The sequence below is a fragment of the Myxine glutinosa genome, chromosome 1, assembly GCF_964187855.1.
Source record: "Myxine glutinosa chromosome 1, kmMyxGlut1.1, whole genome shotgun sequence".
NCBI classification, from domain to species: Eukaryota; Metazoa; Chordata; class Myxini; order Myxiniformes; family Myxinidae; genus Myxine; species Myxine glutinosa.
In genome coordinates, this window is record NC_136261.1 from 29,688,977 (window position 1) to 29,716,198 (window position 27,222).

The window sequence follows — 27,222 nt, forward strand, 5'->3', positions numbered from 1 at the left end:
ATGTTACATTTGAAATACCCATTTACACAGTAAAAAAACAACACAAACTATATGATGTCATGTTCACATTGGTCTTGGCAGCAATATTTATTAATTCAGACCCCCAAAAGTATTAAAAATGTTGTTTTAACGACTTGGTAAAATAACATGCTGTTGATGCATTTATCAGAAAGTCATGTTTTTGGACCTTAAAACCTGCATAATTTTAAATTTTTGTACAATATTTGTGATTGGTGTTGCTACTACGATCCATGGTGGTTTACCAATGCTATTTTGAAACTGTTAATAGGTCCAATAAGTGTGTAAGGGGTGATATTTTAACCCATCAAAGACAATTACGCGGCGTACAAGCGAACCAGTGCGCATTGACGTCATGATAAACTCGAGATGGGCTAGAGAAGCTCCACCGTCTCAATGTATGAACTCCAGAAGCGAAATGTTGGTTTGGTGTCACTTGCTTCTAAGAATTTGTCAAAGGAGGTTTTGAAGTCTTTGAACTTGTCACTGTTGAGAATGACATGGTAGTTTGGATGTGGGAAAGCTTCAGCTAAGTTTGACAAAAGTTCCTTCACTCTACCCGCTTCATGTTCTGGAATAGATTCAAAATATGCATCCAGGAGCATCTGCTGCATCGCGTCTGATATCAGCTTATGGGCTTGAACTGCCCTGTTGTAATGCTTGCCGCTGAACACTCCATTCACAGACCCCACTGCAACAATCTCTGACTCAACCAGGATGTCTTGGAGACCACCTTCTCGAAATCTCTTTCCAATACAGCCAAGAAAGGACATTGCAGTGTGGAATGCCCCAAGTCGAATTACCAGTCTCTTCATGAACTGTGCATTCTTCCATCTAATGAGCTGTGCCTTGCAATAGATGGCTTGGTCAACGACAATGACGACTGCTTCCAACTGTAACTTGTCGGCGATCTGAACACTTCTCTGCAGTATTGTTAGTACCGTATTCATTTCAGTTCGGAGTGGCATCAATGACAGGGAGATACCCTATCACGCTCTTTGGTGGAACTTCAACACAAGACAGTAGTTGGTTGAATCCTGTCCAAGATGGCAGAGTCCCGTCAATGTTGTACTTGGTGATGTGGTATGCTAGGTCTATCGTCTTAGGGTGCTGGAGTAATGGGAAGTACGTTGCTCGATCCAATGGAACGCTGGTTGCGAATGGAGCGGGTCCTTCGTTTTTCCCTCCATAATATGTGGCAAGGTTCACTGCAGGTGGCTGCATCGATCTCTCCCACGTCCTCTTAACTGTAGTGACTGGTGCTGGTTGTACTACTTCATGGGATTGACTTGGTCGCTGTATTATAATCCCATTGGTATTGTGCGTTGTTCCACGCCCAGACAATGTCTCCTCCCCGAAGTCATTATTGTCCCATACGAGTGTGACATGCTTGCCCGCCTGAATGATTGATGGAAGAGCATCCTCTCCACGATGTAGTTCTTGGTTAGCCAGTGCAGTGTCATGATTTAAGACGACAGAGTTTGAGACGCAGTAACCAAACCCGTTCAGTAGGCTGATTAATTGGGCTGAACCTGAGAGATGACGTACTGTCATTGCAAGTGACAAATGTTTGGGCATCTGTTTCCTTCCCTTTGATTGGAGGTATATGATGTCCTGTGCAATTGTGAGAATTCTTCTATGTATTGTAGATTCTATCTTTACAAACTCATCAGAATCAGGTTCGTCTGACACTCCCACCATCCATGCAATAAAGTTATAGAGACAGGCAGGTACAATTGCTTCTGCGGCATTTGTTGTCAGGTGCTCAGAGGTTGGGGGCCATGGCATATTTGGCTTGATCTCATCTATTGCATTTCTCAATTGTAGCGCAGTGAAGTAGTGTTCTCTAAGGTTATTCTCAGTATACCCAGGTTGCTTTGGTGGGGTTGGTTCAGAGTCGGATGTTTGTTCTGTCTCTGTTGTGTCATCACCTGAACCATGCATGGTTTCTTGCAACACTTTCTTTTCTTCAACCAGCACTTCAGTGGAGATGTCATTAACATACACAAGGTGTCCTTGGCAGCGCATATACGGGGTTAGAAAGCATAGTTGTGGAAATGTTTTCATCAGTCTTGTCTTGAGAAAGCCACTTTTGTAGTTTGATTCTATTCCGTGTGTTGCTTTGATTTGTTTCATGAACATGTCATTAAGTCGTTTCAGTCTGTAGATTTCCTTGTTGTCTATTATAAGATCCTTGACTGTTGCACAAAATAATGTGTATGCTTCTGAGTAGTTGGAGTCTCCTTGTTGCTCTGCATTAGGTGTTGTTGCTAGCTTGCCTAAATACCGGGTATACTCCTTGTCGCAGCGACCATGGTATTTTACCTCTATCGCAACACAATCGCGGTCTTGAATTTGAAGCAGCAGGTTTGTATTGTTGTTGTCTTTAGCAGCTTGCTGCAGTCTTGGTGCCTCAATTGTTGAGCACCTTGTTAGAGGCTCTTTTCTTCGGCCCCTTTTGCCTGTATTGATTGTTCTCTCTTTCTGACAAAGGATGCATATATTAGGCAACACATATTGGGATCTGGCTGAACATTTGGGCTTGCCTAAGCTGGAGCGTAGAGCACGTTTCCTGACTGGTTGTGGGCCTTTATGCACCTTGTCAATGTTGACGTTGATGTCATTGCATGTTGAAGCTGCAATAAATACACATAAAAGAAAACAATTAAAATTATGTGAGTTTAAAATGTCTAGACCTCAAGTCATGGTTAGCCCGACTAGATTCCCTCCCCCCTACCTCCTTGCATAAATATTGGACAGTTCCTTCAATTCAAAATCGTTCGACTACACACAAAATCATTTTACATATACCTCACAAAAAAAAAAATCAAACTAAGTTTTGAAGCATTGTCATGATTTATTATTCAAGTTATTCAACCTACCAGTATTGGCTGCATTTTCTTCTCTCTTTTTCATGCTGCTTTGCACCCTGCTCACTCGTTGTTTATCGGTAAATCGTGAATAACACACTTGATGAAACGCTGCATCATGCGGTATAGCTATAGCAGGTATTGTTACCATACTGTTGCCACGTTCGCCGAATTCGTCAGCGTGGTTCTTCACGAAATTTCTCGCAATTTCAGCTTGATCACCTTCTAAATTCTGCCACGTAAGAACAAATTGCAAATATCGCGGCCATGTTATATCACTAAAAGGTATTAAACTTGATCTTTTGGCCGGAGAAATGCACATATAACAGCGTTTCTCGCTCCCACCCTCGTCACCGTCGCTGCTACTGGAGGCCGCCATTTTGTTTACTCGCAGCCGGAAACCCAGACATCGTTCGTAGCGCGAATAAGCGCGATCCTCATTGGTCAATACATCGAAATGCGTTCGAGGCTAAACGGAGATTTTGGAAATAAAATTATACATTTCAACATTATATTACAGACTAACGTACCAGAATCTGACTTGTGAAAAGTCATGAACATTATTTCTTAATTTTTTCTATATTATCATGCCAATTTGATGCCCACCCGATTTTCAGGTCACGAAATGAAATGAAAAATTGGAACACCTGGCAGTCTATAAGGGAAGGGATGGAGGACAGACTTGACAATGGGCCACAAGGTTCTTGAGGAAGGAGACAGTTTGAAAAGGTTGACCAGATGTTGTTTCCTGAATCTCTTGAGAGTGGACATACACTTGTTGTAGGCTTTGTGGAATGATCTGAAGTTGTCTAGTATAATTCGAGGTTGCCCAGTATAGCAATAGATACATAAATCTAGTATACTTTCTCTTGTGGCCCTGGAACCAATCAAACAATCTATTTATAAACAGGCCTCACAGCTTCCACAGCTACCCTACCCCATCCATCCCAACATGATTAATAGTAAATATCATAATTTGAAACTTACCTGTACATTCACAAGCCCAGCTTGTACCTGTTGCTGCATTCGAGCCTGGGAGTAACTCCTCAAATCTATCTATTCAGGTTCTTCCCGACATCTTTGTTATTTTTTCCTTTCACATTTCCTTCTACTTTTTCACATTTCTCTTTATTCATTCCAATTCTTGCTTTTTCTTTTCTTTTATCTGTTTTACTCTTTATTTATCTCTGTCTTTGTCTATCTGTCTAGGGAGAAGTGAATTCTTGCAGAAATTTTTATGCAAGTCTTTGGCCTAGATTGGTTTGAGGGTAGTGGATTAGCAGCTGAAAGACAAATCCAATCCAGGTTCCTCCTGATGACTCCAACTTTGCGCTTTGCTTATTCGAGTTCCTTCTGATGACTCCATTGCATGGTCTTCCATTTGAACATGTCCTTCCCATCGGTGTTCAGAAGCACCTAATCCAGATACACAGTTCCTTCACTGGTAGCGATCCGTCGGGAGTTTGTGAAGCACATGCCCATCAACTTGGGCCTTGACCGGCCCACATGTTTGCGCGTTTGCAATACGAACAGCTGCCCGTTCGGTGAGCTGAGAAAGTTCTACAAGTCTTCCGTTGTGCAGAGGTACAACCCTTTTTCTCAAGTACTTTTCCAAGTATTTTTCACTTCTTTTAGAACCTGTGTGAGCCATTTTAGGTACCACTCCTTATCTCCCCCACACAATCTACTTTATAACCTGAACACATGATCCCTGAATACTGCCGTTTCCTGAGGTTCTCCATATTAGTCAGGTTCACTATGTAATTTCGTTGGAATTTTTTGGGGATTTGGAAAACTATATATTTTTGGAAACTATATTGTATAGTCAGTCAGAAAACCAATGTTGCTATTTGCACAGACTCCTGTATGGCGGCCATCTTGGATTTTCAAAATTGCCGCCATAGAACTAATTTTTCTCAATATCTCAGCTTCTAAATAACATAGAGCTTTGATTCTAATGGCTAAACATACATTTTCAAGGGCCCCGAATCCAATGGTAACAAGTTCGATAAGCTAGACATGACCATAGAGCTCCTATGTGGCGGCCATCTTGGATTTTTCAAACTGGCTGCCGTAAACTTGATGTTTCTCAATATCTCAGCTTCTAAACAACATAAAGCTTTGATTCTAACGGCTAAACATACATTTTCAAGGGCCCCGAATCCAATGGTAACAAGTTCGATAAGCTAGACATGACCATAGAGCTCCTATGTGGCGGCCATCTTGGATTTTTCAAACTGGCCGCCGTAAAACTGATGTAACTCACCTTCTAAAGAGCACAGAGCTTTGATTCATCATTGAGTAAAGTCATCATCATCCTCATCATCGCTTTCGTTCATCACATCTTGAGAGTCCTCATCATTTTGGCACTGGATGTCACACTGACAAAGGTCTGTACAAGCCAAGTTGTTTGTTCTGCAGGAACATCTAGATGAAGAACAGTCTGTTTTGCACTGACATCTAACCATTTGAATGATGGCCTTGGGGGCTGGAGGCTCCTCAGTTGTGGTTGGTTTCACTTGTCCATCCATGTCTTTGTAAAAGCCGTTTTGCAGGGGATTCAGCTGAGGATCCTGTTGAGCAATGCTTGCCTGACCCCACACTCTGGCTTGGATATGGACTCTAAGGATGTGCTGCTTGAGAGCTCCAAGAGTAGGAGGAAGCCTGTCACTTTCTGCCATGTGTTTGCAAAAGAGATACCATCGTAGTTCGGGGATGCTGTCGATGTCGATGCCATTTGGAGAGTAAGCAGCGCATACAAAGTTAGCTAGTGTGGACAACATGTCCTCCGTCACTTCAGTTGCATCTGAAAGCATTCGCACGGTGTCTGTGACATCTTCACTTGCTTTGAGGTAGACATGCAGCCAGGTTGCTTTGCCTATTCGAGAGAACCTCCCAGTGTTGTCTGCCCCTGTGAAAGCATGAAAGGCTGGCAACGCCTTTGCTCTTTTGACCCCTAGAGCTGTCCACAGTGGCTCTATTTGAAGTATTCCAGAGGCCATGGAAATGGATGTATTCCTCAGCAGTAGGTCATAGTTTGCTATGACTAGTACCAGGACATCTGTGTCGGGAGAGAAGAACACCAACTGCGCATCATGTGGGTTTCGCTGGGATGCCAGCATGGCCTGGTGGATCAACAGGGTGTCAGCTTCTTCATGGTTGTTGTCCTCGAAGAGCAGGTCACTGTTGCTCCTAGTACGCCCTGAAGCAGACGTGATGATCAACTTGGATGAGTGACTGTTGTATTCTAGAGTTTTCGCTGCCAGATAGTCAGTCAGATCAGCCTTTGTTTTGTCATGAGAAAGGAATCTGCTCATTGGGATGTGTTTGATGTTGGTGTCATCTCTGACTTGATACTGTACTGCATCCTTTCCTTGCCTTCTTTTAGCCCTGGTAGCACTCTTCAGAGAATCGTTTTTGTACGTGTCAAAGACCAGTATGATCTCATCACAATCTTTTGTTGGAGACATGAGTCTGTCATTGAAGCATTCACCCAGATCGTTGACTTTCACTACAGTGGCTGGTTTCTTTGTCAGCTTATGCACAAGTACCATCCCATCCACCAGTGCAATCTTCCAACTTGTAGGTTTACTAGATGTGGATGCCATAGTTCTTGTGTCCATTGGATCTTCTTGTAGAACACTTGCAGCTGGTGTCTGCTGCTGATCTTCGGGGTGAATTTCTGCTCTTGCTAACTTGTCGAGAAGATGAATTAACTTCGACTTTTCAGTGCATGGAAGAATTGTCCCATCTGGAGCGAACAGTGCTCTTGGTGTCACAGTGAACTCGTAATTTCCGATGGCATATTTCTGGTTGACGTCTCTGTTTGACTTGGCAAGGACCATGAGCCTTCTGTACAGTTCCTTAGTCTCCTTCAGATCCAAAGTGTCCTGTCTCTGAGTTTCACTGTGGTTCTCTTGTTCCCAGACGTGAACATCTTGTTGTTCTCCTTCTTGACTGGTGCCCAGAGGCTAACATCTCCATTGATACGCTCCGACACGTCGTCTTCATACAACTTCTGACCAGTGACATCAATGTTCAAGATCTGTGGTACATACTCGTCTGGGATGTAAGCATTCGTTATCACATTGTGCAGCTTGTCACCTTCAGTGTCAAATGGATTCCCGTGACTCAGTATCGCAGCCTTAATCTTGTTGATTGCTTCATGCTCCCTCTTGACTGCACTTGGACCAAGGTCATGATGTTCTGTGATCTTGTCACCTTCCAGGCCAAACTGACTCTTGAAGTCTTTTGACAGGCGTGATAATTCTGGTGTAACCATGAAGAATCTCTGTCTAGCATTGGCATTGTTAGAGATGCCAATCAGTCCAGAGTGTTATTTGGCAGTATGCCACAAAGGCCCACAAAGGGCAAAACACTCGCAGTAGAATAGTATTTCTCATTACAGTCAACACAGTCAGGTTCAGCATGTCCAGATTTTAGATTTCGTTGGATTGTTTTTGGGATTTAGAAAAATCAAAGCTCCGTCTTATTTAGAAGATGAGATCCTGAGAAACATCAAGTTTACGGCGGCAAGTTTGAAAAATCCAAGATGGCCGCCACATAGGAGCTCTATGGTCATGTCTAGCTTATCGAACTTGTTACCATTGGATTCGGGGCCCTTGAAAATGTATGTTTAGCCGTTAGAATCAAAGCTTTATGTTGTTTAGAAGCTGAGATATTGAGAAACATCAATTTTACGGCGGCCAGTTTGAAAAATCCAAGATGGCCGCCACATAGGAGCTCGATGGTCATGTCTAGCTTATCGAACTTGTTAGCATTGGATTCGGGGCCCTTGAAAATGTATGTTTAGCCATTAGAATCAAAGCTCTATGTTATTTAGAAGCTGAGATATTGAGAAAAATTAGTTCTACGGCGGCAATTTTGAAAATCCAAGATGGCCGCCATACAGGAGTCTGTGCAAATAGCAACATTGGTTTTCTGACTGACTATACAATATAGTTTCCAAAAATATATAGTTTTCCAAATCCCCCAAAAAATCCAACGAAACTTTAAATCTGGACATACTGAACCTGACTATATGTGCGCCGAGCATTTTGGGGTGTATTACATCATTTAAAAAGTGCCATATTGTTGTTGGTCCATGCTCAATTCTTTTAAATATCTGAGCCTCAAGAAAGGAAGCAGCACACACCATTTTAAAAGTATTTGGTATCGCCCGGCCGGGGTGCAAACCACTGACCTCCCAGACTCGGAAAGGATGCTGTTGTGGCGGACACGAAAGCTCACTGGCGTGAGGGCATCATTCCACCCACCAAGTGGGCGGCGGCCACGCCCGAGGGGTAGGCGTGGCCGCGGGATATACACCGGGCGCGCAGCCCGGAGCGCGCCAGTGCTACAGTTGAGCTCGTTTAATAAAGACTCTTAAACTCACCGCGTTGTCCGCTTCCTTCTTGTTGTACAAGCAAGCGCGCGTAGCATCGCGCTTCATTGGTGACCCTCCGACGTTCTGGTCAGCCGTCGCTGACCACCCGAATACGCCATCGCAATGGCAAACAACGCGGTCCAAATGAAACTCCCCAAGTTCTGGGAGACGCAAGCCGAAGTCTGGTTCCTGCAGGCAGAAGCCCAGTTCCGACTTCGAGGCATCACGGTGGACGAGACCATGTACTGCCACATGGTCACTTCCCTCGGGCCCGGCACGGCCGCCCGCGTCCTGTCGGTCCTGAGGAACCCACCGGCCAACGGCAGGTACGAGGCGATCAAGCGTCTCCTCCTCGCCACGTTCGGCCTCACGGTGGACGCATGGGCCGACCGCCTCCTGGACCTCCCCGAGCTCGGTGACACGCGACCGTCGGTCCGCATGGACCATATGCTGTCATTGATGGGCGACGAAACCCCGAACGCTCTTTTCCGGGCGTTATTTCGACGCCAGCTGCCGGCACGAGTCCGCCTCGCGTTGGCCGGTTCTGTGACGACAGAACCCCGAGCGCTCGCTGCCGAGGCCGACAGGTTCTTCACGGCTTTGGACGCGCAGGCGAGTTTTGGCGCGGCCGCCGCGCATCGCGAGGGTGACCCTGATGTTGATGCACCACACCTCGGGGATCCCGAGGCTGACGCACGCCGCGTGGCCGCCGCCACGCCACGCCCACCACCACCGCGAAAACCGCGGCCTCCGCCTTCGCCGCAAACCTGGTGCCATTTCCACGCCAGGTTTGGCCACAAGGCGAGGACTTGTTGCCCGCCGTGCTCCTTCGGCAAGTCGGGAAACTACAAAGCCGGCGCTCGGTAGCGGCCCTGAGCGTCGGCCATTCCGGCAGCCTTCTTTTTATAACGGACACCTTGTCCGGGTGCCGTTTCCTATGCGATACGGGGACACAGGTGAGCGTTATCCCTGCCTCTACGTCCGACAAGCACACCGCGGGCCAGGGCCTCGCGTTGCTTGCCGCGAACGGAACACCCATACGCACATTCGGGAAGCGCTGCCTCTCCCTGCGGTTCGGAAGGCAACGCTTCAAGTGGACGTTCGTAACCGCTAGTGTCCCCATGGCACTACTCGGTGCGGACTTCCTCTGTGCACACGGGTTGTTGGTAGATGTGAAGAACAGACGTCTCGTCCAGGCTGAAACGTTCAGCTCGCTTGCTTGCGCGCTGAGCAGCTCGTTGAGCGGCTCACTGAGCGGCTCACCGAGCGGCTCGCCAAGCGGCTTGCTGAGCGGTTCGGTCCCGGCGAGGTTAGTTTGTACACTTCCGGCAGCGGACGACTTCACCCACCTCCTTGCCAGCTTCCCGGCCCTTACACGGCCCACCTTCTCGGCGGGGGCCATCAAGCACGGGGTGGAACACCACATCCCCACCGCCGGGCCACCGGTCTATGCCCGGGCACGCCGCCTCGAGCCGACGAAGCTCGCGGTAGCTAAAGCGGAGTTCGCTACGCTGGAGCGGCTCGGCATCGTGCGGCGCTCCGAGAGTGCTTGGGCGTCGCCGCTTCACATCGTGCCAAAGCCCGGCGGGGGATGGCGACCGTGCGGGGACTACCGGCGCCTCAACGACGCCACCACCCCCGACCGCTACCCCGTCCCCCACATCCAGGACTTCTCCGCCCGGTTGGTGGGCATGTCCTTCTTTTCGAAGGTGGACCTCATACGCGGCTACCATCAGGTCCCCGTCAGGCCGGAGGACATCCCGAAGACGGCGGTCATCACGCCGTTCGGACTGTTTGAATTTCTTCGGATGCCCTTCGGTTTGAAGAATGCGGCTCAGGCGTTCCAGCGACTCATGGACAGCGTCTTGCGCGACTTTGATTTTGTGTACGTATACCTGGACGACATCCTCGTCGCCAGCGCGTCCCGCGAAGAGCACCTTCACCATCTCCGCACGCTCTTCGAACGTCTGGGCCAGCATGGCCTCATCGTGAACCCCGCCAAGTGCCGGTTTGCGTCGCCGACATCGATTTTTTGGGGCACCGCGTCACCAGGCACGGGGCCGTCCCCCTACCGGCCAAGGTGGAGGCGGTGAAGGGGTTTCCGCGCCCCCGCACGATCAAGGGGCTCCAGGAGTTCCTGGGCATGGTAAACTTTTACCATCGGTTCCTGCCCCGCATCGCCCAGCTCCTGCGCCCCTTGCACGAAGCCCTCCGAGGGAAGCCTGGCAAAGGTGACGTTACCTGGACCGAGCAGATGGACGCGGCGTTCGCAGGCGCGAAGCTCGCCTTGGTTAACGCTACCATGCTCGCGCACCCGGCGCCCGATGCACCGATCGCCCTCACCACCGACGCCTCAGACTACGCGGTGGGCGCGGTGCACGAGCAATGGGTGCGTGGTGCTTGGCAACCGCTGGCGTTCTTCAGCCGGCAGCTTCGCCCGCCCGAACGCCACTATAGTACCTTCGACCGCGAGTTGCTCGGGCTTCACCTGGTGGTCAGGCACTTCCGCCATCTGCTCGAGCGCCATGTGTTCACGGTCTTCGTCGACCACAAGCCACTGGTTTTCGCGATGGGCAAGGTCGCCGAGCCGTGGTCGGCCCGGCAGCAGCGTCACCTTTCGGCCTTGTCCGAGTACACGACGGACATCCGGCACGTCGCGGGGAAGGACAACCCGGTGGCGGATTGCCTTTCCCGGTCCGTCGCCCACGCAGTCCACCTTGGCATCGACTATGCCCGGATGGCGGCGGACCAGGCCGCCGACCCCGGCGTCCAGGCCTTGCGGACCGCCATCACGGGCCTCCGCGTCACCGAGGTGCCGTTCGACGGCGCGGCCCTCTTGTGCGACGTCTCCCTTCGGCGGCCTCGCCCCATCATGCCCGCGGGCTGGCAGCGCCAGGTGTTTGACACCATCCACGGCCTGTCCCACCCGGGCACGAACTCCTCCCAGAGGTTGGTCGCTGACAAGTTTGTCTGGCATGGCCTCCGGAAGGCCGTCCGCGGCTGGACCAGGACGTGCCTCACGTGCCAGCGCGCGAAGGTGCACCGGCACACCCAGGTCCCATTGGCCCCGTTCACGGTGCCGGAACGAAGGTTCGACCACGTACACGTGGACCTGGTGGGACCTCTGCCCCCCTCGCGGGGTTTCACCCATGTCCTGACAATGGTGGACCGCACCACCCAGTGGCCGGAGGCCGTGCCTTTGGCGGCGACGACGGCGGCGGACGTCGCACAGGCGTTCATCGCCACCTGGGTCGCCCGGTTCGGCACCCCCTCGGACATATCGTCCGACCGCGGCCCCCAGTTCACCTCGGAGCTCTGGGGGGCGGTCGCGCGGGGGCTCACGGTCCAGCTGCACCGAACCACGGCCTACCACCCCCAGGCCAACGGCCTGTGCGAGCGGTTCCACCGCTCGTTGAAGGCCGCGCTCCGGGCCACCCTCCGCGACGGCGGCTGGGTCGACAGGCTCCCCTGGGTCCTGCTGGGCCTCCGGACGGTGCCCAAGGACGACCTGTGCGCACCCGCGGCGGAGGTGGTCTTCGGACAACCGCTGCGGGTGCCGGGCGAGTTCCTCCCCGACCCCACGGCACCATGGTCCGTGGCGCAGGAGCGCTCCGCGCTGAAGGAGACAGCCCGGAGGTTCGCCCCGGTGCCGACGGCGCACCACGGGCACCCGCCTACGCACGTCGCCCCGGAGCTTCGCACCGCGGAGTACGTCTTCGCCCGGCACAACGCCCACCGGACACCACTGCGGCCCCCGTACGACGGGCCTTTCCGCGTGCTGGAGACCGGGGTGAAACACTTCGCCTTGGACATCGGCGGTACTCCCGACCGCGTCTCAGTGGATCACCTCAAACCGGCCCACCTCGACGTGGACCACCCACCACCGGTGGCTCGGCCCCCACGTCGGGGCCGCCCCCTGCGGACGGATCCCCGGCACCGCCCAGGCCCGCCGGCACGCCGCCCCCCGGTCCTGCACCCATCCCGGGTGCAGCCGGAGGCATCCCAGCTGGCATCCCTGCACCCCGGACGCCGCCGGTCGCCAGAGGGCGCTTCGGCCGGGTCATCCGTTTGCCCCGCAAACTGGCCCTCCAGGTGCGCGGGAATTCTGGGGGGGCGCGTGTGGCGGACACGAAAGCTCACTGGCGTGAGGGCATCATTCCACGCACCAAGTGGGCGGCGACCACGCCCGAGGGGTAGGCTTGGCCGCGGGATATACACCGGGCATGCAGCCTGGAGCGCGCCAGTCCTACAGTTGAGCTCGTTTAATAAAGACTCTTAAACTCACCGCGTTGTCCGCTTCCTTCTTGTTGTACAAGCAAGCGCGCGTAGCATCGCGCTTCACTGTGACCATTACGCCCCACTGACTCTGGTTAGATGTTACTTCCTGTATGACTTTCTCAAGGTATATCATGTCATGAAACAAAAGTTCAACAATGAACAATCATTCTTAATGTTCTACAACAAAAAGTCCCTGTCAACCATCACCTGTCATCATAGTATAGCTGCTAAGGACAAAACAGTACTTTATAAAATATTTTATAACTTTGTCTGAATGCAAGTTCACACCCAAACACCCATAAATGTTGTTTATTAAACTTTTATAACATTGTAGATGTGAAACACGAATATAGCACATTATCTTTTACGAAGGTGATTGACCTCTCGTGGTCATCATCAGGACATCACTATGTATCAGACTAGCAGCATAGGAGAGACTAGTTAAGAAAATGACTAGGCAGGCCAAAAGGGAATATGACAAAGACCTCGCCAAGAATATTAAACATTCTTTAAGAATATATGAGACAGCCTGGTGTTGGCTTAGCGGTTAGGGTGCCGGCTTGGGATCCTCGGATCCTGGGTTTGAATCCCGGTCGATCGCTGAATTAACGCCAGGTGGGTTGACTCAGCCTGTCATCCTTCTGAGGTTCGCTGGTAATTCCCTGTGTGGCACAGGGGGCAACTTACAGAGTAGGCGGCAGGAAGGGCACCCGACCATAAACATTGCTTCAAAAAGGGGACGGTGCCCAAAAAAGGGCAACCCCTGCTCTGCGGGGAAAAATGGCCTCTAAAGGTGGTTCTTTAAGAATATATGAGGTACGGAAAGGGTGAAGAGGAATGTGGGCCCATTGAGGAATATCACAGGAGAATTGGTGGACAAATGGCAGGGTTACAGGAGTCAGGGGAACTTCTAAGAGTTGAGGGATCCATGTATGGGTGGAGGAAGTGAAGAAACAGCTAGAAAAATGATGGGATGATGAAGCTCCAGGACAGGATAATCTGCATCCAAGGATATTGAAGGAGGTGGTAGAGCCGATAAGCGTGGTGTTAGTGGATATCTTGGAGTTGATATCTAACAGCTCGTTGGAGTCGGGACAGGTACCAGACGATTGGAGAATAGCAAATGAACACCATTATTTAAGAAAGGTTCGATGGTAGAATTTGGAAGTATAGACCTGTTCGTTTAACTTCATTGGTGGGGAAGGTGTTGGAGACATTAATTAAGGAACGGATAGGAAAACATTTGAATATTTTCAAACGAATTAAAGACAGTCAGCATGGATTTACCAAAGGTAAGTCTTGTTTTAAAATATATTGGAGTTCTATGAAGCAGTTTTTGATTGGGTGGATGAGGGAATGGCAGTGAACATAGCATATCTAGACTTTAGGAAGGCATTTGATAGGGTACCACATCGGAGGTTGTTAGCCAAGGTGAGGCCTTGTGGAGTGGCTGGTCAGGTGTTTCAGGATTGGAAACTGGATTCGTGATATGAAGCAAAGAGTGGCTGTGAATGGAAGGATGTAAGTTAGATGTAAGTAGAATGGGAGGATGTAAGGACAACCTGAGGGGTCAGTACGAACACCATTATTATTTATAATTTATATCAATGATTTGGACAGTGGGGTTAAAAGTCTGCTTTCCCAATTTGCAGATGACACAAAGCTCATTGGCGAGGGTGGTGGTAATCAGATTCAGGTAAGTGATAGAATCGAGATACTTTAATAGATTGGGCAAAGGATTGGCAGATGCAATTTAACCGAAACAAATGTAAGGTGCTGGGGATGGGTAAGAATAATTAAGAATACAGATTACTTGATTCAGGGGGCAATCTTGGAGGGTGTCACATCGGAGAAGGATCTGGGGGTGGTAATACAGACTTGGCATTTAATATGGAATATTTTTTTTGTGGGGGTGAACTTACTTTTCAAGATGTCTTAGAACCAAAAGTTCATTGGAATTATGTTGAAATTATTCTAGATTTTGTTAATGTGACCGTTAAAAGAAACAAAAACCACATTTGACATTTCGAAACAAATAAATTGATCCTTGAAAGTGATGTAACTGATATCGAACTCAATTCACGGACGGTACTGTGTGAAACATTTGTACGTTTTCCAGAAGTATCTCTTTATTTTGCACATTAGGCAAAAAATTTTTTAACAAAAACAAAATTTCAATTACGACTGGGATTACGGACAGTAAAATTACAGTTCAGTACTTCGTGTAACCCCCACGAGCATTCAGGAGAGCACGTACACGTTGAGGCATGCTGTTCACGAGATTTGCCAAGGTTTGGACAGGAATCGCTTGCCATGCAGTGACAATAGCCTGCTGCAATTCACGCACAGAGGTCGGCTGCTGGTCCAAGTTGTCGATTTGACGCGTTAATTCTGCCCACAAGTTCTCTATCGGATTCATATCCGGGGACATGGCAGGCCACTCCATATGCTCTACACCACGGTCAGCAAGAAAGTGTTGGATCATGCGAGCACGATGAGGCTGTGCATTGTCATCTTGGAAGACAAAGTTTCCTCGAAAGGCTGCACGAGCAAATGGAAGCAATGTTTCTTCCAGAATGGCCCTGTACTTGAACTGGTTCAGGTTTCCATTCAGAACAACCAGGTCAGTTTTTCTCCCTGCATGAAAAGCAGCCCAAACGGTCACCCCACCACCTCCAGCTTGGACTCTTGGCACTATACAATCTTTGTTGTAGGCTTCATGCACTTGTCTGCGCACTCGGACGCGGCCATCTTGACGACAGACCAGAAATCGAGACTCGTCACTGAAGATCACGTGATTCCAGTGCCCTGGCTGCCATTGACGGTGCTCTCTGGCCCACTGCAATCGGCGCTGGCAGTGTTGTCTGGTCAGGCGTGGCTTCTCAGGGGACGCCTGGCACGATAGCCTGCTTGAACCAGTGCAGCGGACTAACCGGTGCAGCTGGCGATCATCCCTACTTGTGGTTCTGCGGGGATGTCCTGGCCTCGGTATTGGAGTAGGGACACCCCTCTGAGCATTTCGTTTCAGGATCTTTGACACCTGACCTTGAGTGATGCCATACTGCCGAGCAATAGCACACTCTTTCATGCTGTAATTTCGTAAAGCCACCACTCCATGACAAACAGCATTGTCGAGTTGACGGACCATCTCCAGAGGAAGCGGCAATAACTTTTGGAGACGTGCAGCAGTTGTTTTCCACTAATACAGAACGCAACAACCCTTGTATACCCGACTGTGAAGCCAATCGTCAAATGCACCTGTCCATACATTTTGCCACGCCACCTGTGATATAATCCTGTTGTTGACTTCTTGCTGCGACCGACAATCAGTGACATGGTTCTTTTAACAAATAAATCACCAAAGTGTAAAAGAAACTCACCAGATTGATATACTGAGTTAAGAAAGTAAACCCGTCAAGAAAAAAAAAAATTTCCATATTAAATGCCAAGTCTGTATATATGGGAGGTAAGCAGACAGGTGAGTGTCAGGCAGCTATAGGTAAAGCAAACAGGGTTTTAAGTTCTATTCATAGGCAGATAAGTTATCAGTCAAAGGAGGTAGTGTTAACACTGTACAGGAATTTATTGAAGCCTCATCTAGAACATTGGATTCAGATTTGGTTACCACATCTGAGGAAGGACATAACTGTTATAGAGAGGCCTCCGAGATTGATTTCAGCGATTGATTGATCGACTCAAGTGTAGAAGAGGTTTTCGGCACATTAGACAGTGATAAGACCAAGGAATAAAAGTAAAGAATAGAAGAGGTAGGACTAGTAAGGTAAGGGTCTTTCACTCAAAGAGAAGTTAATCCATGGAATGGTCTCCCTGTAAAGGTAGTGGCAGCAGAAACAGGAGATAGGTTTAAATTGGAATTGGATTGGTAACTAGAAGCATTGGAGATAGAGGGGTATAGGGATGTTGGCAGGACTTGTAGGTAGCTTGAGTGTGGATGGGTTATTATAATCTGGTGTTTGTGTAGCACAGGCATGATAGGTCTAAGGGCCTCCTCTACACCAAAGTTCCTTGTGGTTTGTTGTATATCCTTGAGTATCTGTCACGATGAAATGGTTTCCACATCTGAAAATAAACTACGGTATGTAGAAACACAAAATAATATTCAAACATTTTTCATAATATTGCCAATTTATTTGATATATGAGCTAATCTGCTGATTTAATAGTTCTTTGTGCTGAATTGTACAACGTAAAGGAGGTTGGGGGGACATCGGAGTAAGGGAAGGTGTCGGTGAGGAAGGTGGGAATCGATGAGACATACGAAAGAGGGAAAGTCAAATTCTGCCATTGTTGCAAACATCATAAGAAGATAACTTCTAACATAAATTTGTTGGACACCACCCCTTCCTATTACATCTCAAGGCGCTGCAGGACGTCATTGCCAGCCACCGAAAGGGAGTTTGTTTCACTCTGTTTGTTGTACACCGCTCCTTTCCTATGCCATCTCCAGGCGCTGCATAACGTCATTGCCGGGCACCGAAGGGGGCTCGGTGATGACGCACGCTGAAAGGGAGTACTCAGTTTTCACTCTGGTTGTTTGTTTGTCCGAGCGATATCTCAGCCATCCTTTGAGCTAGGAAGCTGAAATTTCGGCACAATAGTGAGCAACTACTTTGTCAAAAACTGTATTTTTTGTTTTTTGATTAATCAATTAATTGATGAGTTGCTTAATTATTAGCGATTAATTAAGTACTTGTACATTTCCTTTCTCTTCTGGGCATTATCTCTGGCACCTTTTGAGTTCGGAAGCTAATATTTGGACATGCCAATGACCAAGTGATTTGGCTGTAAAGGCTATTTTTGATTTATTGATTAATCAATTAATTATTTAATTATTTCATTAATGACTAAATTAATTATTTTTTTAAGTTACAGATTCGGCTGAAATCGTGGTAGTTTATGTGTCCTAGTCACCAATTGATTAATTATTTAACGTAAAGGTGAGCACATGTATTTAATTTATTTATGACTAGCTGAAAGCACCCGGCGTTGCCCGGGTTATTTTTGAATGAATTTACTACTATAATTCAGCTTTTACTCACGGCCGTAGAAGATTGACAACTATAATTCAGCTCAGCTTTTAATTGTGAAATGGGCCCAGCCCGGCCGATGCGGCCTCGACCGGCCTCGCCACCTAGCTGATAACCTTCCCGGGGCCCGTCCTGACATTTTTGGTTCTTTTTGAATGCATTTACTACTATAATTCAGCTTTTACCCACGGCCGTAGAAGATTGACTACTATAATTCAGCTCAGCTTTTAATTGCGAAATGGGCCCAGCCCGGCCGATGCGGCCTCGACCGGCCTCGCCACCTAGCCTATAACCTTCCCAGGGCCCGTCCTGACATTTTTGGTTCTTTTTGAATGCATTTACTACTATAATTCAGCTTTTACTCGCGGCCGTAGAAGATGGACTTCTATAATTCAGCTCAGCTTTTAATTGCGAAATGGGCCCAGCCAGGCCGAGGTGGGCCTCGACCGGTCTCGCCACCTAGCCTATAACCTTCCTGGGGCCCGTCCCGACATTTTTTGTATTCGAGGTTTCCTCCTATCTTTCACCGTTCAGGAGATTAGCTTGCGCAGATAAACAAACAAAAACTTTCTTTTATGATATAGAGAGATTATCATTTATTTATTTTCATTATTAAACATTTATTTATTTTCTTTCTCATCTGGACAATATCTCAGGCACCTTTTGAGCTAGGAACCTGATATTTGGACATGACAATGACCAAGTGGTTTGGCTGTAAAAGGTATTTTTGATTTATTGATTAATCAATTAATCGATTAATTATTTATTGATTAATAAATAAAAAAATTATTAATGACATTTCATTAAATTTCTAAAAGTTACATCTTCGGATGAAGCACTAGTTGTTGAGTTATGCTATTAGCCAATTGATTATGAAAATATTTTATGACAATCTTTTTTAATTTTAATTATGCAATTAATCAATCAATTATTGTGCACTTCCCCCTCCAAATACAGTCTCTATGAGCTGCACGGCGGTATTGCCGGGCACCAGAGGCGCCCCGGCAATGCCGCGCTGCAGGATATTTAATTATTTGGCATGGGGGCCGTGTACTTTGAATGTATCTGTACTTGTTTTCTTTCTTGTTTGTTTGTCTGGGTGATATGTCAGCCATCCTTTGAGCTAGGAAGCTGAAATTTGGTCACAATAGTGAGCACATGTTTTGGCAAAAACTTTATTTTTTATTTTTTGATTAATAAATTAATTGATTAATTACTTAATTATTATCGACTTATTAAGTACTTATTTATTTCCTTTCTCAGGCACCTTTTGAGCTAGGAAGCTGATATTTGGACACAACAGTGAACAAGTGATTTGGCTGGAAAGGACATTTTTGATTTATTGATTAATCGATTAATTATTTAATTATTAAATTAATTATTTTTTCAAAAAGTTACAGATTCAGATGAAACAGTGATAGTTTAGGAATGCGATCAGCCAATTAATTAATAAAATAATTATTCTACGATTATTATTTATTTATTTTAGTTACTAATCACTTATTTGTTTTCTTTCTCTTCTGAGCAATATCTCAGGCACCTTTTGAGCCAGGAAGCTGATATTCGGACACAACAGTGACCAAGTGATGTGGCTATAAAGGATATTCTTGATTTATTGATTAATCAATTAATCGATTAATTTTTTTTCGATTAATTACTTAATTTTTTTTCAAAAAGTTACAGATTTGGATGAAACAGTGGGGGTTTAGGTATGCTTTAGCCAATTGATGAAGAAATTAATTATTTTATGATAATTATTTATTTTAGTTATGCAATTAATCAGTTAATCAATCAATTATTGTGCACCTCTCCGTCCCAATACTGTCTCCATGTGCTGCACTGTGACATCGCCAGATGCCAAAGGCACCCAGGCGATGTCGCGCGCTGGAGGATATGTTATTTATATGTTTGGCATGTGGGGCGGTGTACTTTGAATGTAGCGCTACTTGTTTTTTATTGGTTTCATTTCAGGCAGAAATTCAGCATTCATCTTTCATCTCACAGTTCATTTTTGCATTTATGAAATGGAGTACTTGCCTTAAAATACATGTAAACAATATTTTGGGCAATCATGCGCTATTAGTACAGATTGATTAAAAACATCTGTGAAGAAAAAAATATTACCATGTGGAAACCTCTCTCTCTCACAATTAAACGAGTAAACGCCAAAAGGTAAGGGCAGTGAGTGGGTGTTAAACATGGATCATTTTACATGCTGGTGTGATGCATGATTCTTGGTCCACATTCGTCATATCGTGATCGAGTCACACAGGCCTTTGGAAACATTGGTAAGCAGGCAAAGACAGACCCTCCGAGCCACGCAGCATACTTGCGTTCCGCTGGTGCCAGAACCTGGAGGAACAAACATATTAGAACTTTTTCACCTGCAACTCATGCCAAGACAAATCGCTCGCCTACACTGACCTAATCATACACAGTTTGAACCATTGGCCTGTTCTGCACCTCGACGACAACAACGAAGTAAGATTATAAAATATTTAAATAATAAATAAAATATTTTCCGTGCAACTTCGCAGAAAGATGTGATGCTGATGCAAAGATGAGGATGTTTTTCAACAGGGCTCATTTTCGACTATCGGGGCCTCAAGCTGGGCCGTGGTTTTGCTGTTTGAACATGACGCAGCATCTCTGGGTGATGTTGATTAAGGAGATATAGAACAAACCATTGAGGTCGGTCCACAATTTTCAAGTATATGGCACAAGACATTACTCTGGGCAGGGTGGCAAAAGTTCTGCTTTTGAGATAAGCAAGCAGTTGTTTCATTACATTTTCAGCACAATGCTTGGTCGATGAAAGCAACAGAAGTGCAACTGCAACACAAAACTTCCCTTTTCTTGAAAATCACTTCTACATAATGGTTTGCAGTTTACTCGGATTCACTCACATTTCCTTCCATCCAAATTGTTCTGTTCTCAAAGTTAAGCATTTTGGCAAAAAATTATAATTTTGGCATGTCAACATTGAAAATGTTGCAGTATGTTTCACCAGGATATGTACAAATTATATATGTGTGTACATATATGTTGGAAAATTACACGCCCAGACCAGGAATTGAACCCAAGTTATCTGGTGAATCGTACCAGTGCTCTGCCATCTGGCACTGCAATTTTTCCCACACAAAGAATAAATTGCCACTCTCTTCCCGTCACTGCTTCTGGTGCATGTGCTGCCAATCATAGGAGCACCAACGGCCAACATATATATATATATACAGTACAGTATATCTCTTTGCAGTGTCCTGTCCTGTCCTATCCTGTCCTGTGTTGTCACTGAACTACTCCCTCAAACTTTTGTGAAATCGTACCAAACTTCTGGTATGCACCTATCTCTCCTGTGGGTATGTCCCAAGGGTATTTTTGAAAGACAATTTTCAAAAAGAATGTTTTTTTTTGGAATTTTTTTTAGAATTTTTTAAAATTATTATTTAATTTCTTCAACTTCAATTGTTTATAAAATGTAATATCACGTGTATTACAAATACATTGTGCAAAATAATTGTTTGTATTATGATTGGTGTAAACCATTGCAAAACAACAACTCAGGTACAGTCATCCATCTATATATCTACATTTGTGGACAGTGTCTGTGTTGTCACTGAACTACTCTTCAAACTTTTGTTTTGAAGTGTTTTTTTGAGATGTTTTGAATTACGTGGTGGTGAGGTGTTTTGAATTACGTGGTGGTGAGGTGTTTTGAATTATGTGGTGGTGAGGAGTTTTGAATTACGTGGTGGTGAGATGCTTTGAATTACGTGGTGGTGAGGTGTCTTCATTACGTGGTGGTGAGGTGTTTTGAATTATGTGGGTTGAGGTGTTTTGAATTATGTGGTGGTGAGGAGTTTTGAATTACGTGGTGGTGGTGTTTTGAATTATGTGGTGGTGAGGTGTTTTGAATTACGTGGTGGTGAGGTGTTTTGAATTATGTGGTGGTGAGATGTTTTGAATTACGTGGTGGTGAGGTGTTTTGAATTACGTGGTGGTGAGGTGTTTTGAATTATGCGGTGGTGAGGTGTTTTGAATTATGTGGTGGTGAGATGTTTTGAATTACGTGGTGGTGAGGTGTTTTGAATTATGCGGTGGTGAGGTGTTTTGAATTATGTGGTGGTGAGGTATTTTTAATATCGTGGTGGTGAGGTGCTTTTCATTACGTCGTGATGAGGTGTAATCGTCCCAAACCTCCAGGCTGCCCCTACCCCTCCCGTATGCATGTGCTGAAGGGTTCATTTTGAATTTTAAAATATTTTTTCATCCTAAATCTTCAACTTAAATTGCTAATAAAATGTAACATCTCAAACACGACAAATACATATACTGTGTGGAGATGGGAGAAACTTCCAGAAGGACAACCATCACTGCAACACTCCACCGATGTGGGCTTTATGGCAGAGTAGCCAGACGGAAGCCTCTCCTCATTGAAAGACACATGAAAGCCCGCTTGGAGTTTGCAAAAAAGCACCTAAAGGACTCTCAGACTGTGAGAAACAAGATTCTGTGGTCTGATGAAGCCAAGATTGAACTGTTTGGCCTCAATTCTAAGCGTCATGTCTGGAGGAAACCAGGCACCGTTCATCACCTGCCCAATACCATCTCAATGATGAGGCATGGTTGTGGCAGCATCATGCTGTGGGGGTGTTTTTCAGCAGCAGGGACTGGGGGACTGGTCAGGGTTGAGGGAACAATGAACGGAGCAAAGTACAGAGATATCCTTAATGAAAACCTGAAACAGAGCGCTCAGGACCTCAGACTGGGCCGAAGGTTCACCTTCCAACAGGACAATGACCCGAAGCACACAGCCAAGACAATGCAGGCAGGAGTGGCTTAGGGACAACTCTGTGAAGGTCCTTGAGTGGCCCAGCCAGAGTCCTGACTTGAACCCCTTTCGAACATCTCTGGAGAGACCTGAAAATGGCTGTCCACCAACGATCCCCATCGAACCTGACAGAGCTTGAGAGGATCTGCAGAGAATAATGGCAGAAAATCCCCAAATCCAGGTGTGCAAAGCTTGATGCGTCATACCCAAGAAGACTCGAGGCTGTAATCGCTGCCAAAGGTGCTTCAACTAAGTACTGAGTTAAGGGTCTGAATACTTTTGTCAATGTGATATTTCAGTTTTTCTTTTTAATAACTTTGCAAAACTTTCTAAAATCCTGTTTTCTCTTTGTCATTATGGGGTATTGAGTGTAGATTCATGAGGGAAAAAATGAATTTAAGCGATTTCAGCATAAGGCTGCAACATAACAAAATGTGAAAAAAGTGAAGGGCTCTGAATACTTTTTGAATGCACTGTATATATATATATATATATATATATATATATAGATATATATATAGATATATATATATATATATATATATATATATATATATATATATATATATATATATATAATATATATATATAGATATATATATATATATATATATATATATATATATATATATATATATATATATATATATACATACATATATATTGTTACGGAACCCAACGTCGACCTATGGGTCCCCTTTGAGGGGGGATTAGTCCCCTCGTTTGTCACTGACCGACGTGGTCCCTGAAGCTGCACCGCGACCTCCGGAAAGGCCGGTGAGCAGCTTCGTTTGTGACCGCGGATAAGATGTTGATTTGCCGAGCAGATGGCAGCCGCGGCCCGAACCGTTAACAAGACTAACCCGATTCTGAACATTGGCCAAATCGTGCCACAGGTATTCAATTTGGAAAAGACAAAGACGACGGATGTGAAGAAGAAGAAGACAAGAGGTAGGAAATACGAATATGATTTATTATTACTATTTACAACCAAAAGAAACCAAGGAGAAGGAAGGATAATAAAATAAAGGCAGAAAGAGGGACGGACCAGAAGGACACAGTGAAACTTAGCTTACCTATTACAGTCTTACTTAGAAACCCAAGGACAAGACAAAAGACAGACTACGATCACACTTACACGACTGGGGAATGGAGGCAGGAATGACTGGAAGGAGGAATGGGAAGGTTCAGCTGGGGCAGATGGTTCGGGCTTGATCCCGCACGGGACGTCGGGCTGGACCTCGACGGTCACCGATGCCGCCGATCCTGGTTCCCGCGGGGTAACGGGTCGAACCTGCCTGGTGGAGCCCACGCTGCCTGGTGGAGTCAACGCTGCTTGTGGAGCCAAAGCTGCTGGTGGAGCCAAAACTGCTGGTGGAGCCAAAACTGATGGTGGAGCCAAAACTATGGGTGGAGCCAAAACTGCTGGTGGAGCCAAAACTGCTGGTGGAGCCAAAGCTGCTTCTCTGGCTCACCTCAGGACGCGTCTCCCTTCTCTCTCCGAGGGCTCGTCTCGACTCATCTGCCGTCTCTGGCGCAACTCTCGGTGGGGGCTGATGCAACGGGTTTTATAACCCCGCCCTCTTGAGCCATACCCACTCATTCTTGGTTGGTCGTAGGGGCTTCTTGGCTCCACCTCTTGATGATGGTGTGCGGGCCTCGCCCTTCTTCTCCGAGTTGGAGCACATGGGTAATGGCGGCGAATGCAGTTGGCAATAGAGGCTTTGGGAATGAAAATGAAAGGGGATCCATCTATTTGAATTCGGTGCAATGGAGTATTAATTAATGGAAGACAAAGCCTTAACCTAATACACAGAATAAGGAAATAACTACCAACAAGCAGGAAATCTATGATTGGCTAACGTGATTGTATATGACCTAATTAAGGGACACCCTTTTGACCTTTATACACAACTGGAGGAAGGAGGGTGATATTTAACAATGTACTACACAATAAAAAAAACACAATTCTCATATCCACAACACTATATTGTTACGGTTTTTAGAACCTTCACTTTGTATAATAATAATTCTTGTAAATATCCCCCTTTGTAAAGGTTGCACCCGAGTTAGGCCATGTACAACACGTAGCAAACAATAGGCTTCTTCTTTCGTTATTTCATTAGTCTATGTTTCAGTTAAGGATCTGTTTCCAATAGTTTGACCCTGCGTTGTATTAATCAAATAAGATAGGCCCCTTCAATTATCCCCAATCTCTCGCTCTCTCCAAAGTGCCAGTAGCCGTATTGCAGCGTTCGCTGCCTTTTTGGTTTGTTTGCTGGCCCCAAGCCGCCATTACGCACGCGGTAAAGTGGGAGAAGAAGGGAGGAGAGGCCTGGAACATAGGCATGGCCCAATCGACGCGTCAGGAGGGGAGGTACGAATGAACCCTCGCGGCCAATCCAGGCCGAGGCGTGTTCACCGGTAGGCGGAGCAAAGCGGACGCGGCTTAATACGCGAAGCTGGCAATAAAAGCGGGAGCGCAAGCCCTTTCACGACACAGAGAGAAGACACCAGGCGGAAGAGCAGAGAGACCGAGAGAGATGAACCGGGAGATGAACGAGAGAGCAGATGCGAGGAGAGAAGATCGGCAAAAGATCGGCCAATGCGAGAGAACAGCGCAGAGGTGGCAAATATAAGAACATTGCACAGAGGATCGTTTGGGATGATCGGTTTTGACACGAACCGCCGTTGGTTTTGAGCGCGTTCGGCACGCTGTACATACGCGCATTCCAGCCCCTCGCGTTTGTAAGGTCCGGTCACGCGCCAACGACGTCAAGCTGCCAGCCGTCCTTCACCCACGGACACGGAGCCTGGACCATCCCCTCACCTGGAACCATCTGCCTGGACCTTCCTCCCCTACCAGCTACCATTCCGTGTGAGTCTGTTTGTATTGTCATGGGCGTGTTATATAAGAGTGTCTAAGGTTGCCCTATGTCCTTTTGTTTCCTCTTCTTGTACATTCCCTTCTTTCGTTTCCTCTTTTAGATAGTAATAAACCATATTTGTTCTTCCTTTACCCTCCGTATTCCTTGCTTCCTCTCGTCCGATCGTCTTAGTCTTTTCCCCATTGAGTACCTGTGGCACGATTTGGCCAACCGCTATAATCGGGTTTAGTCCCTTTGTTAATGGCTCGAGCTGCGGGTTGCTAAACCGCTCGGCAATCTTCCATCTTGTCCGCGGCTCAGGCGGGGCTCATTTCCTCGCTTACCGGAAGGCGCTGGTAATTAGGTAATAGGAACAATTGGCCTACCACCCTATTCAGCGCTGACCGGAAGTGACGTCATAGCTCCAGGACCGGAGACGGCCAGCTTAATAGACGAGGGGATTAACCCCCCCCCCCCCTCAGTAAGGGGAGTGCCGTACTCCGAGATCCGCAACAATATATATATATATATGTTTTTTTTTTTGTTTGTTTGTTTTTAACTCTCCCTTCTCTTCCAGCCAAAGAAAGGTACATAAAGCAACCAAGAAAAGTTGCACAAGAAAGCCCTTTGCTGTTTCACACCCTACCTGGTTTCCTCTACAGCTGCAGACATTCAAAAGTAGCATATACATGAGAATCCCAATGTTACACATCCCCATCAGCCACCAGGCTGGTTAAATCACTGATTGCCGAGTTATCAGTGACAGCAGAAATGTGCACCACTGATGCTCCCAAATATGTACCATGTGCAATGCCAATAACAGTCATTATATAAACATGAAGACCCAATCACGTTTATCACACATAATTTGAGGGACCAACCAATCAGCTCTCATCTAATAAATCACCCCTAGGTGGCTGGGATCTTTATAATTAACCCTCACTGCTCTTCAAGCCAAAGAAAGCTGCCTAAAGCAACCAATAAAAGCAACACAAGGTAAGCCGTTTGCTGTTTGAAATCCTACTTGGGGTCCTCCACAACTGTAGACATTCACAAGTAGCACATCCACCAGAATCCCAATGCTACATATCCCCTCGACCATCAAACAACAACAACAGGCATTTTAAGGCCATTTTCCCTGCTAGAGCGGGGGTTAGCCTTGCGGGCCTTATGACAATCTTCTCCATTTTGCCCTATTTTCTACATCTCCCCTTCTTAACCCCCTTGCCCGCATTTCTTCTTCCACCACCTTTAGCCAAGTCTTTCTCGGTCTTCCCCGTCCTTCGACATTCATTTCCATCACTCTTCTCAACCAGTCACTTTCATCCTTCCTCAACACATGACCAAACCATCTCAACCTGTTTCTCTTCACAGCATCCATCAGAGGCTCTATTCCCATCATCTTTCGCAATTCATCATTTGTCTTCCTCTCTCTCAACGATACTCTGCACATCCACCGAACCATTCGCATTTCCACCCTTTCCAGCCTTCGTTGCTGCTCTACGTTCATTACCCATGTCTCGCTCCCATAAATCATAACACTTCTCACACATGCAGCATTCACCTTTTCCCTTCAGCTTCAACGACACTCCCCTCATCGTCAGCACGCCACTCTGTTCCCGAAACTTCTTCCATGCATATCTCACTCTAGCAACTGTTGCCGAGTCTGATCCACCTTCTCCATTCAGCATGTCTCCTAGGTAGCAAAATGTTTTCACAACTTCCAGCTTCATGCCGTCTCAAAGATCCAACTCAACATTTCCTCCATCTGCAGCTCCCTCTGTGCACACCTTCCACTTGAATGTAGTTGCCACACTAGTTAATGACCCTGTCTGACCACTACATTTTTGGTGAACCCACTCAGCGCACATTGTACATTGAATGGAGTTCACTCCGACACCCTTCCTGCACACAGCACACGGCCA

The 27,222-nt window shown here is 46.6% G+C and overlaps 1 protein-coding gene across 3 annotated transcripts in view; it reads right to left on the reverse strand.

The window, feature by feature from the left end:
- The window catches only part of LOC137422283 (uncharacterized), an 83,314-nt gene that overhangs the window by 2,076 nt on the left and 54,016 nt on the right, over window positions 1–27,222 (reverse strand). The window contains exons 5-6 of one of the 3 annotated variants that reach the window (XM_068109045.2): window positions 19,812–19,951; window positions 12,846–13,214 (exon numbers count right to left, since the gene is read on the reverse strand). In XM_068109045.2, coding sequence (XP_067965146.1) covers window positions 13,178–13,214; window positions 19,812–19,951 — 177 coding nt within the window. In that variant the 3' untranslated portion in view covers window positions 12,846–13,177. Of the gene's footprint in view, window positions 1–12,845; window positions 13,552–19,811; window positions 19,952–27,222 lie in introns of those variants that run through there. The other 2 variants (XM_078770261.1, XM_068109036.2) reach the window with 2 other exon arrangements.